General features: G+C 43.9%; 1 protein-coding gene across 4 annotated transcripts in view; it reads right to left on the reverse strand.

Annotated features, from left to right (window-relative positions):
* Positions 1 to 7481: 7481 nt before the first annotated feature.
* sema6bb (sema domain, transmembrane domain (TM), and cytoplasmic domain, (semaphorin) 6Bb) overlaps positions 7482 to 12930 on the reverse strand; it is a 141332-nt gene continuing 135883 nt past the window's right edge. For all 4 annotated transcript variants that reach the window (XM_071345263.1, XM_071345262.1, XM_071345261.1 and 1 more), the window contains exon 17: positions 7482 to 12894. In XM_071345263.1, the coding sequence (XP_071201364.1) occupies positions 12026 to 12894 (869 nt within the window). In that variant the 3' untranslated portion in view covers positions 7482 to 12025. The remainder of the gene's footprint in view (positions 12895 to 12930) is intronic.

The following is a 12930-nucleotide window of genomic DNA, read 5'->3' on the forward strand; positions in this document are numbered from 1 at the left end:
CCAGCTGTATGTTATTCATGTTATCATTCAGCCACGACTTGGTGAAACAAGTTATTACAGTTTTTAATGTCCCGTTTGTAGTATATACGTGCTCGTACTTCGTCTATTTTATTATCCAATGATTGTACGTTGGCTAATAGGACCGATGGTGAAGGTAGATTACCCACTCGCCGTCAGATCCTTACAAGGCACCCAGACCTACATCCCCGATATCTCAGTCTCTTTCTCCTGCCAATGACGGGGATAAGGGTCTTGTTGGGTGTCTGGAGTAAATCCTTTGCGTTCGACTCGTTAAAGAAAAAATCTTCTTCCAGTACAAGGTGAGTAATCGCTGTCCTGATATCTAGAATCTCTTTTCAGTCATAAGAGACAGTGGCAGAAACATTATGTACAAAATAAGTTACAAATAACGTGAAAAAACACACACAATAGCACAATTGCTTAAGGGACCGTAAAACGGCAGCCATCTCCTCCGGCGCCATCTCTTGTAAGTAAGTATTTCATGGTAAGGTCTCCACCTGTTGTATTTGGTGTATGTGACAAATAAAATGAATGTCAAAATGTGTTGACATGATAGCTCAGCTGAATCGAACACAGTTTGTTTGCTAAGCAACATGTAGGTAGGCATCTGGATGGTATACTTGTTCTCACTGAAGTGCATTATCCCTCATATACCAGTCGGAGTCACTGTTCAGTAAGGAATTGTTGGACTGCGGCTTCACATGTTATTTAAATGTTTCTCTTTATTTAGATTGATGGCATGACGTTAAAACGATGTTGATTCAAACATACCAGGTAGTAGTTAATAACTTTTTTTCCATGTAGTGGTGTACCTAACTACTGGAACTACACATTACTCTTTTTTTATATAAAATAAAATATGGGTGAAATAGGCAATGCTTTCCTTTCTTTTTCGGCATCAGACCTGCCTAATTCTCACTTGAAACATAGTTTTTGTGTTTAATAGGTTAAATTACACATTCTGTTAACATACGACCCCAAAGTGATCTGCTCTTGCAATTTATCGCCTATGACATTTCAGATTTACACATGATAATTTTTCACGAAGTTGTTTTCATGTAGTGAATAACTTTTTCAAAGTAACTTTAGTTAAGAAACCTATATATTTTCTTCAGGGTAGCTTTAGTGTAGCTTAACTTCTTCCAGTGTAAAGTAATTGGTAGCTTGGTAAACTATATTTTCAGAGTAGCTTCCCCAACACCGGATTTTAGAACGTGTAAATAGACATGTACATGCATAATGTAGCATATACTGTATTTATAAATCATGGACCACAGTTGTTTTGGAAACACGTTTTTCTCCAGTTGACTTCGATAGATCATGCATCTTGTCATGTGTCTTTGAACATTCAACATTCAACACAAACAAAAATACATTAGAAGTGAATCTCCAAACCACGATGAGACACAAATATTACAGTCTAAATTTCCCAAACATTTACACTACAGACCATATAAAGGAAATAACATTGTCTTGAAGTAAAAAGTACTTCTCATATTGTGACTGTGTATAGTGAGGAGGTAATATAAAACAGAAAAATATCAAGGCAATTTCAGAGCTTTTGGCTCTTTCCTTATTGTTGAAATATTCTTAGGCTTTAATGTATTTCTGTCAAATTGTTCATCTCTGGTGATAGTATACCTACGCAGTTCTATACTTTGAAATGCAAATAGACTGCAGTCTATCAAACGCAACTTCCTTTTTCTGTTGTCAAGGGGAAACTGCTTGAAAGAAACGTCTATCTTCTCACACAGCTTCAAGAAGGAGACAGTAAAAGTGGACTCTTAACTTACAGGTGAAAAACATCTGTATGCTTGGTGGCTGTCAATCACATTAAAAAACTGCCTTTGTCAGAGTTCCTCTCATTTTAAGGTAGGACATTTATTAACAGTCAGAACCAACAGAAAGAATGATGTGTTTTTAATTGAAGTGGGAGGTACAGACCAAGTGAGAACTGTTATAGTAGTGTATGTCACGATTCTTAACCTCTGAACCATAAAACAGCAGTCAGCTCACTGATGTTGATTGCAACTTTGACTTTTAGTAATACACGCTTGAAATAGTAACACATTACTAACTTCATAAGAATGTAAAGACCACAATTTTAGCCTTCATCAGTAAAACATCATAATGTCATCCTAACTGACCATGCTCTTCACCATAGTGAGAATGATGTCCAACCATTCATATGGACCACACCTCTGTAAGACCAACATGTTGGAGGAGGTGAGGCTGTTCCAGAGGGTAGTGTACAGCCCTGTGTTTCTGCTGGGTCTGGCCCTGAACCTCTCTGCTCTGAGGGTGTTCTACCGTAAGAGAGCCAGCTTTACAGACACACACATCTACATGTTCAACCTGGCTGTGGCCGACTGTGCCCTCATCACCTTCCTGCCCTTCAGGATCTACCACACCTTATTCAGCATTACCTCTCCTGGCCTCTGTGCTGTTCTGGTTCTCATTCATTTCACCTACATGTACGCTAGTATTTTCACTGTTACGGCTATTAGTGTTTAGAGATTCATCGCCATTCAGTTTCCCTTCCACTCCAGGAGAATGGGCTCCAAGAAACAAGTGGCTGTTGTAGTGTGTGTGATGATATGGGTGACTATTGTGTTCCTATGTGTGATATTCAGGGAGCACAATAGACCTGAGCACAATCTGGCCTGCTTTGAGAAGGAATTCCATTTGTTTCCACTGGGCTACATTCTGACTCTGGAGATACTGGGATATGTAGTTCCTCTTCTCACAATGCTGCTTTGTTCATGTCAGACGATCTGCACTCTGCTGGCCTACAAGGACATGCACTCATATAAGGACAAGAGGAAAAGTATTAGAATAATATCAGCCAATTTGGTAGTCTTTTTCATCTGTTACACTCCTATCCATATAGCATTTTTCATGAAATTCTATGTTGCCTACAAAGTCCCAACTGACTGCCAACAGTATAATTTGATGCATAACTTTTATCATGTCTCAGAAGGGATTGCCACAACAAACTGCTGTTTAGATGCTATTGAATATTTCTTCTTGGTAAAGGAGTTCCGCAAGGAACTGATCCCAGGGAAGTCAGTGCAAAGAGAGAACCGAGACTCTCCAGAGAGAATTGCTCTCTCTAGAACCGGATAGGAATTGAGAGGGATTATCAGCTACTGTATATTCTGTTTTGGCCTAGTGAATGCTGTAACTTGAAAAATCATAAAAAATCTGATAGTTATACCAATATATTAATTATATACATATTTTCCAGCTGTGTCGTCTTTTTTGAACAACTGAAGGGTAGCTTATGTTAAAAACTGTTCTGTTTTTCTGGACTTAACTTTTGGCAGGCTATTGTCTCCCCCCTTGTGTTCAGGCTGGTCATCACACACTGCTTTATGCTAAAATACATTCACATTTATATTGAACGATAGATATTTACATGGTTTATATTGAATAATCAATATTGACATTGTTTATATTGGATAATGGATATTGACATGGCTTCTAAAATCTGAAAAAAATTGTTGAGGCAATATAAGTGAGAATTGTACAAATTATATACAGTTGAAGTCAGAAGTTTACATACACTTAGGTTGGAGTCATTAAAACTCGTTTTTCAACCAAACTATAGTTTTTGCAAGTCGGTTAGGACATCTACTTTGTGCATGACACAAAGCTTGGAAACAGTTTGGAGAATTCCAGAAAATGATGTTGTGGCTTTAGAAGCTTCTATAAATAACTGACATAATTTGAGTCAATTGGAGGTGTACCTGTGAATGTATTTCAAGGCCTACCTTCAAACTCACTGCCTCTTTGCTTGACATCAGGAATGGGCTAAAATTTACCCAACTTATTGTGGGAAGCTTGTGGAGGGCTACCTGAAACGTTTGACCCAAGTTAAACAATTTAAAGGCAATGCTACCAAATACTAATTGAGTGTATGTAAACTTCTGACCCACTGGGAATGTGATGAAAGAAATAAAAGCTGAAATAAATCATTCTCTCTACTATTATTCTGACATTTCATATTCTTAAAATGAAGTTGTGATCCTAACTGACCTAAGACAGGAATGTCAGGAATTGTGAAAAACTGAGTTTAAATGTATTTGGCTAAGGTGTATGTAAACTTCCGACTTCAACTGTACACTCAACATTGAGAGTCATGTACACTGAGTGTACAAAATGTTAATAACGCCTTCCTAATATTGAGTTGCACTGCCGAAAGCGCTCCACAGGGATGCTGGCCCATGTTAATTCTAATGCTTCCCACAGTTGTGTCAAGTTGGCTGGATGGACCATTTTTGATACACACAGGAAACTGTTGAGTGTGAAAAACCCAGTGAAAAACCCAGCAGCGTTGCAGTTCTTGACACAAACCGGTGCGCCTGGCTAGGGCGTCACGAAATGTCGTCAGCCAGTGATTGTCAAGTAAATACCTGTCCGTCTCACGGTAATTGACCGTTAATTAACAAACATATTTAGCAGCTCCTGGCTTCCACACATGACGTTAGCCTACAAGCCACTGATGCAGACCTTTGGAACATTTACATTTTAAAAAGTCTAATAAATCTATGTAATATAGCCTGCACCTTCACAATAAATCCATTATTTATTTTAGACAGGTCTAATGACACATGATATGAAGAAAATGTTGTCTATTTCTGAAGAACAGAATAGCATACTCTGAGTTGTCCTTATGTCAGGTCCTGATCTGGCTATACCATATGGCTGTGGGCTACACTAGTTCATTAAGCAGACAAGATTTGTTTAGAATTCCATGGCATTAAAAAAAATATATATATATATATATATATATACTGTATTATTTTATAGTATGAAGAACACAATTGAACAAAGCTGAATAAAATAGAAAGGATATTTTCTCCAAACGATTTGAGGGAGAGCGCACATGCGGCTATTCTGTGTTGAGTGGTTAACAAAGAAATAGGAACTCCTATATGCTAAATTTAGATTTATTAATGTAACTTTAGTTGTTCTACGTTGGGCAAATGTTGGGCTATATGTTTTGATTTTTAATACATTGTAAGGCTGCATGATGCGACTCTAATGATGATTTGAAAAAGGTTGCTTGAAAGACATGAGCTCTGCTTTGTTTTTTTGCGCAGGCTGTACACACTTCATCAGTCTCTCACTCACAATTTGACAAGCACTTGATAATGCCTCGAATTTCCTGGCGGCATCCCCTTTGTGTGGCCATGATGCACCCTAAAGAAATCCATGCCTTTTGCAGCCAGTGGCCGTTGTGCCCATCTCCCTGAGTGCTGCGTACTCCGAAGCACCTCTCACTCACATGGCTCTCCATCAGGTGATCGGGTCTTTCTCACAGGCTACAAGTGAAGACAGACACTTCAGGGATGCAACTCGGCACGTCCTTATCCAATTCTGAGGTGCATATTGAAGATATTGGAAGAACTGTCCGCATTTACTTTTCATCAGCCAACAAGATGAGTAGGCCTAACAAAAGCACTAGCCTCTATCAATCTACTATCCCTCATAGTACAAAAGTGGACCTATTCTATTCACCTATTCTATTCTGTGCGAGAAATAAATATTCCAACAAGTAGTCTGGGACAGTTGTGGGATGCAATAGATCCCAAATTAATACAACAACTAGCTTAAAAAAAAACGTTTTTACGCATTGAGGCTGAAGCAACAGATCAGAACATTTAGTTTAAAATGTTGATCAACTATTTGGCTATTTCTTCACATTATAAGCGCAGCAATGCGCACACTGCAGTAGGCTATAAGCACAAATGTTCCATCACGGGGAAAACACTATTAACAAAAGTGACCACAAATGAGATTATGTATGTAATGCTTTTATTATAAAGGTGCATTTTTTGGTGAAAATTATCTTCCCCAAACTTGAAACTCACCCGCTGCTTGTATGCCAGTTAGGCTCTACACCCCTTGTAGAGCGAATTGTGCTTAATTTTAATAATTTATTTGGCATGTAGACCAATGTCCACACTTATATTGATTGTGTAATTCTATAGTCCTTTACTGGATGTGTTGTTGTCAAGCTTACTGTACATCTGTCCGGCCCTCTGTGCTTGATTGTCTGTGTTGGTGCCTGAAAGCAAACAGATAGAGCATTAAACAGAATGACCTTTTCCTTCTCTCTCTCAGAGGTGCCTGATAAATATGTCAGATAAATGGGCCTCAAATTACACACTGTGTCTTGTATCATGTTCATGATGTTAACACCATTCAGCCCTGTAATGAATGCAAAAAGACAAGGTGTGGCTGGAATCTGAATACACAGAACAGGGCTGTGAAGCTGTGAGTTAGCCTGCAGTGAGCTCAGCTGTGGGTCAACCTGACAGTGTCTGCTGGGCTGGCATTGGTCCAATCCATTAATGAATCAGATTCATCACATGAATGTGCCCCTGGCTCAGCTGATTGATTTTGAGATTTATGATTACGTGATGGCCAGCAAGGGCTGCGGTGGCGGAGGGAGGGAGGACTGCGGGGCAGGCAGGGCTCCAGCTCCATACTGCAGCACCAGGGGCTGAGGACCCATAAAGCAGCACCAGGGAATGGGTGGCTCTGACAGGCCTCACAGCCCCTTTACTTGTCAACAGATGTGTTACTGTCTCATACACTCCCCTGAGAGAGAGGTGTGCTCATATCATTAATACTGACAAAGCTATTTGAGTTCATTTCTATTATTCATTCTGATGCTTTTCGATGGTAATCCTCAGAATTGTCAACAGTGGTATTACTCATGTTGGCAAAGTGGAGGACCACACTGGACTGCCATGGCATACGAAGAGGCATGGTTCAGGTCTTATTTTATGGCTGTCAAAGGCCGTTGATGGACCAACAGCACCATCTGCTGGACAGTGGGGGTATTTTCAAACTACGCCATAGCTACAAAGAGAAGTGTACTAATGTATTTGACACAAGTGATAGCAAAGTATTCATTTTTGTGTTTTATTTAACCTTAATTTAACTAGGCAAGTCAGTTAAGAACTCATTCTTATTTACAATGGCGGCCTACCCCGGCCAAACCCTAACCTGGACGACGCTGGGACAATTGTGCGTCGTCTTATGGCCAGTTATGATACAGCCTGGAATCTAACCAGTGTCTGTAGTGACACCTCTAGCACTAATATGCAGTGCCTTAGTCCGCTGCTCCACTTGGGAGTTAAGAGAATGCCAAGAGTGTGCAAAGCTGTAATCAACGCAAAGGATGGCTACTTTGAAGAATCTGAAATCTGAAGTATATTTAGATTTGTTTAACAGTTTTTGGTTACTACATGATTCAATATGTGTTATTTCATAGTTTTGATGTCTTCAGTATTATTCTACAATGTAGAAAATAGTAAAAATAAAGAAAAAACCCTTGAATGAGTCGGTGTCCAAACTTTTGACGGGTACTGTATATATACATATATCCTTGAGGAGGAGAATAAATAGTCAAAATAACTGGAGTAAAAGAAGATACAAGAAGATAGTTAATGTCTGAGTGGTTTATTAGAATAAGAAAGTTGACAGAGAGCAAAGTCTCCATGCTAAGTGACAGGCAGAGCTGAGGACAATGTTGAAATGGTGTTCAACTGCTGAAGGGTGTGTGTGTGTGTGTGTGTGTGTGTGTGTGTGTGTGTGTGTGTGTGTGTGTGTGTGTGTGTGTGTGTGTGTGTGTGTGTGTGTGTGTGTGTGTGTGTGTGTGTGTGTGTGTGTGTGTGCAGTTGTTTGAGGGTGCATGCATGTGTTTGTGTGATGGACAGATTTGCAGACACAAGCACACACACTTGCATGTACTGTATAAATTCACACGTTGCTACTTCTGTACACACAGAGGCTGTGTCATGCAGCTACTGCACTTAAATTACATTTAAGCATTGAGATTATGTACACACAGGGACACGTTGTGTCATTTAATGACAGTGTCCCTGGTCACAGGCAGGGACAGACAGCCTCTGGTGAGAGCCACAGGACTGCAGGAGTCTGTCACTGTAGCAGGAGACTCGACTCTGGAGGAGTGGAAAAGTGGGAAAGTTCTCTTTGTTGTGATTCCAGTCTGTATCCCCTCCTCCTCTCCTCCTCTCCTCTCCTCCTCTCCTCTCCTCCTCCCAGACACAACTCAGACACAGCACAGGCATCAGAGTGGGAGCAAATACTGAGATGCTGTTCACAGTACAGAATCTTCATCATCATCTTCGTCAACTTCATCATCAAACTCACACACCAAAGAGGAAATAGAAAATCCAATACAACAAATCCCAAAAACTCAAACCAAATATTACCACAGAAACAAACAAAAAAAACATGACAAGAATGATCAGTGCGGACTAAATAGAATGCTCTCTACAACTTTACAAAAATGCTAACATTTTTTTGTGCTTATCTTTCGATGATAAATATGTCTGCTGCCCGTGTTTATTCCTTAACAGATTCGGTTACATGTCTTCTTATTTGGTTTGGGTCTTTCTAGGGCATCCCATCCTGGCATTGGCAGTTTCTGGCTGGGGGGCATTAGCTAAATCACTGGGTTACTCAGGAAAACAAGCCAACAACAAACAATGGCATGGTCTCAGGGACACACACAGTCCATGATATTTATACACACAGATCAGGTCATGTGGGTTGGGGGTGGGTGGTGGGGGTGGGGGGAGAGAGAGGAACACTCTGTGAGCTACATATCATGTCCAGCAGAAAGTAATGGCTGCCAAAGAAAGCAATTTACTGCATCAGCGGATTGCAAATGTAGATAAAGGGTTAAAACATTTAAAAACTGATTTCAAAAGAACAAAGATTTTTGAGCGCTTCACAGTAAATTACCCAGATTTCTCATTCTGGTGTTGACACATTTAAAACTACCTCTGTTTGATTGTAGCTGCTAATACAACATATAGAGAGGGAAAGGCTGATTGTGTGTATGTGTCTGTTTGTCTGTCTGTGTGTAAACCTGAAGGGTTGTATTATGGGGAACCACAGATTCCTTAACTGTTTAGTCATGGTGGACTAAGATAATCATGTGTGTCTCTTCCAACGAGCAAATCCCTGGGTCTGAGCCACAAGTTTGGCCTCCCTCCTCCCTGGCCTGGGGATAACAGCGGATCGTAATTCAATTGCATCCTGAATTTGATTAGGGAGCAGTGTGTGTGTCTGAGTGTATGTATGTTTATGTGTGTTTAACTGTGTGATTGTGTGTGTATGGGGGGATAGCTGCAGAGGAGAGTGGGTGCTCGTCACCCTCTTGATGTGTCTGTGCTAATCTTCTCAGGGGCTCATCACGCCATTAGGGGCTGGGATGTACTTTGCCTAATCAAGCATGTTTAGTGAAACAGTGTAAGAGAGGGAGCTGGAGCACGCCTGGCTGGGCAGGCAGAGTAGGCCTCATTCACTCACTGCACTTAGGGGACACCACTGGCTGGGAGAAAGAGAGGAGACAAGAGGGGGCACCAGGGGGCCACTACTGCTTCAAGGCCCCATGTTCTCAACCAATACTCCTCTCAGGGCTATAATGGAGATAGGAGGAGGAGGACGACGACAACGTGGAGGAGTGGTTTTGTCTACTACAGTATGGAATGTGCTATTTCAATATACTCCCCAACCCACCCGACTACTTTACTCATTCATGGCAACACTCACTACTAATATACTTCAAGTACACAAAAACCAACACACTCACATGAACGCACACATGCATACACACTCATTCAGTTGTTGCTTTGTCTCCCTGGACTCAGCCATGAGTGGGCATTTTTACCCAGCTAGATCATGTGTTTACACTCCATGAATCTCTTTTAGTATTCTACCTCAGTGGTTTAGCCCTTTACACATTAAGACAAACAAATCCACCGTCCAACCTGGCTCCTCTCCTCAGCCCACCACACAGCTGGCTTTCTATACAAGGCCAGGCCTCCCCTCTATCTGCTCCCCCTGTTTCAGAGCAGCTCTGAATGTAGCCATAGCTTTGTATTGAAGCCCTGCTAAGATTTATGTTTGTGCTCTCTGGCTCTGTTGTGTGTTTCTCTAACACCACTCTCTGCCAGTCCTACCCAGATCAGCCCAGCCTCTGCTCCTCCCATGCCCCTCCAGCTCCATCCCTCTCTAGCTCTCCTTCTCTGCTCCTCCCAGCCCACAGACCCACTAATGAAGCCAGTCTATGCGCTCCCATGCGTGTTGCCGACGAGCGCTCAGGGTGAGGGTGCAGTTAACACTGATTTGTGAATGTTGGGGGATTGCGGCAGAAATCACTCAGATAATGGCTACCAGGCCAGAGAACTAGAGGGAGAACAAGGAGATTATGGACAACTTCCGCTGTAGCCTGAAACAGAGCAGCATCCACACACACAAGTCATGACACGGATGAAAAAACACGAGCCACCGGATCTACAGACAGGGGAGTGAGCAGAGAGGCGGACAAAAGGAGAACATCAAACAGAGAGAGAGAGAGTGGAGGGAGACAATCCACGCCCAAACAGTTCTACTTTGCTTTGTTGAGCCAGTGTCCCTTGTGTATAGATGCTGAAAGGCAGGGATATAGAAGTGATAGCAGTCTGAATGATGCCAGTCTCCTAGCCCCAGCCCTATCGGCCCATCCCTGGCCTACCACCCTGACTGGTCCCAGCCCCAGTCCCAAACGGTGCCAGTGTCTGTGAGGGGGGCCGGAGGGATGGGCAGGGGGGCACTGCTGTCCTCATTGATATTCCGCTGGGCTGGGGCACTGGGTTCGCCCCCCCGGCCCTGACTCTTAACGGCTATTTGTTGCAGCCATCTCCTCCTGCTCCGGGGCACAAAGAGGCTCAGTGTCAGGGAGAGGAGCCTGAATGGAGCTCCCCAGTGGCAGGGCCCTGGGCCCGCTAACTCCCACAGCCAGGCTCACATTCCCCTAAATGGGCTATGTGCTCTTCTCTCCTGTCCGCTGGCCTGCCGGGTAGCCCAGGCCTCAGGTCAGGTCACATAGATCCAGGGAGAGACAGACAGAGAAGGAGGAAGGGAGTGGGAGGGACAAGGTTGTCTTATACCACTGTGCCCTCTGACTGTCTTTCGCTGTTCCCTCAACTTCTCCAAGGAAACACAGAGATATTAAGGTACCATCCTCTCTTATCTCCTCCCTGCTGGTTTTTGTCCCCTCCACCTTAACATGTTCAAGTCCAGTGCTGTTGTTGCTAGGTCTGGGCTGCAGACAGGGGGAGGAAACCGTTACAAGGTCTGATTATAAACACATAATAGAGCTTTAGAAACACACTAGAAATGTGTGGTTTTTCCATGATTGTTAACACAATGGGATGGATCGTTGACATCATTATCAAGCATATTCCAATAAAGATCCAGTGTGTTGTATGCCCACATTAAGACAGGAACCCTTTCCCATACTGCATGATCCAGTGCCACCTGGCATTGCTAATATCTATCAAACACAAGCTGACTGATAGAGCTGACTGATAGAGCTCACTGATAGAGCTGACTGATAGAGGTGGCCAGAAAAAAAACAAGGAAAAGCACATGGTTGTCTGCTGGATGCTGGCACAAAAGCAAAGCAGAAATAAAAATGTCACACCCAAAGACTTGCAGAGCACAAGATAGTAGAATGAGACCTTTCACAACTGGAACTGAACTAAATTATCAGTGAAGCGGTTCTCATTTCTTTTTGTTTTTCCTTTTTCACAAAATGTCCTTTCCCTTGCACCCCTTCCTAGTCCTTGAGGTTGGTTTTATGGTGTCCAGTCCATGCTCTGTGGGTTAAACCACGTACGGAGCAGAGGGGTGCACCTCTCAGGGTGATAGCAGAGCTGCAGCCATGAGGAGAATAACCTCATCTCTTTAACTCTCTCTCTCTCTTTCTCTCTCTAAACTGCTGGCTTCTGGAGACCCAGTCTCTTCAGTCAGTTAGTCAGTCAGGCTTCACGCCGGGGGATGTCAGAACATTGAATGACAGTGAGAGAGGACAGACAGGGCAGGATTCGGGAAGGGAGAGTGAGTCTGAGGGGTATTCCAGTTGCTGAGGGGAAATGGGTTTCAGAGAGGGGGGTTCATTGCGCTCTTCTCCTCACTGGCCACTAGGGGTGGGCTCGCCCACGCTCTTTCCCATTAGGTGACTGAAGTCGGCAAGGCCGTGGTGGTTGGCCCGGATCAGGCCAGGGCGCTGGGAGGGGTAGGGCGCTCCGTTATTGCTGTTATAGTTGAGTCCCTCGTGAGTCCAGCGGGGAGGCTCCCCAAAGTCCATCTGGGTGCTGGGGGCTGAGACCACCCTCCTGCGGTCTGGGGAGTCCTGTGGCGTGGCTGGGTAGTTGTATTCACCTGCAGAGTTCCTCAGGGTGGTCCTGGGTTGTCCCCCATGGGGCTCCCGGTTGCTGGCCAGGACCAGGTAACGTGTTCGCTCCGTGTTGGGGGGCCCCACATCCCCTGGGCCCTCGTGCCTGCCACCTCTCTCCTGCAGGAACTTGGAGCTCAGGTAGATGACGGAGTTGGCTGGGCAGGGCATGCCCACTGAAGTGAGGAAGGTCTGACTCTGGTCCCAGTCTACATCTCTCATGCTGGGTGGAGGCCGTTTCTGCTGCAGGGGGGTCTGTTCTGGAGTAGGTAGGCCTGGATCCATCTCTCCTTTAGGCCAGCCGTTGGGCATTACAAACGGGTTGTCTGCCTGAGAATGTGACCGGGGTCTCTCGCTGCCGCTGGTACGTGTCACGCTCATCACTGAGCCGCTCCGGCCCTGACCCAGCATGTTCTGCTCCTTGTCCCCTTTACGGCTCCTGTTGGCTCCTGCCCCTCGTGTGCGGTGGCGATGACTCATGATCCAGCAGACAGCCAAGCCCGACAGCACCGCCCCCGTGGCGAAAGCTGAAACTGCAGACACAACCAGCAGGTTGACTGACACCAGACCATCTGGCTCGTCAATGAAAGACTCCTGCAGGAGACCTACAGACAAAGAGAAAGACAGACAGATGAACAGAA

Source organism: Salvelinus alpinus, chromosome 16 (genome assembly GCF_045679555.1).
Source record: "Salvelinus alpinus chromosome 16, SLU_Salpinus.1, whole genome shotgun sequence".
NCBI classification, from domain to species: domain Eukaryota; kingdom Metazoa; phylum Chordata; class Actinopteri; order Salmoniformes; family Salmonidae; genus Salvelinus; species Salvelinus alpinus.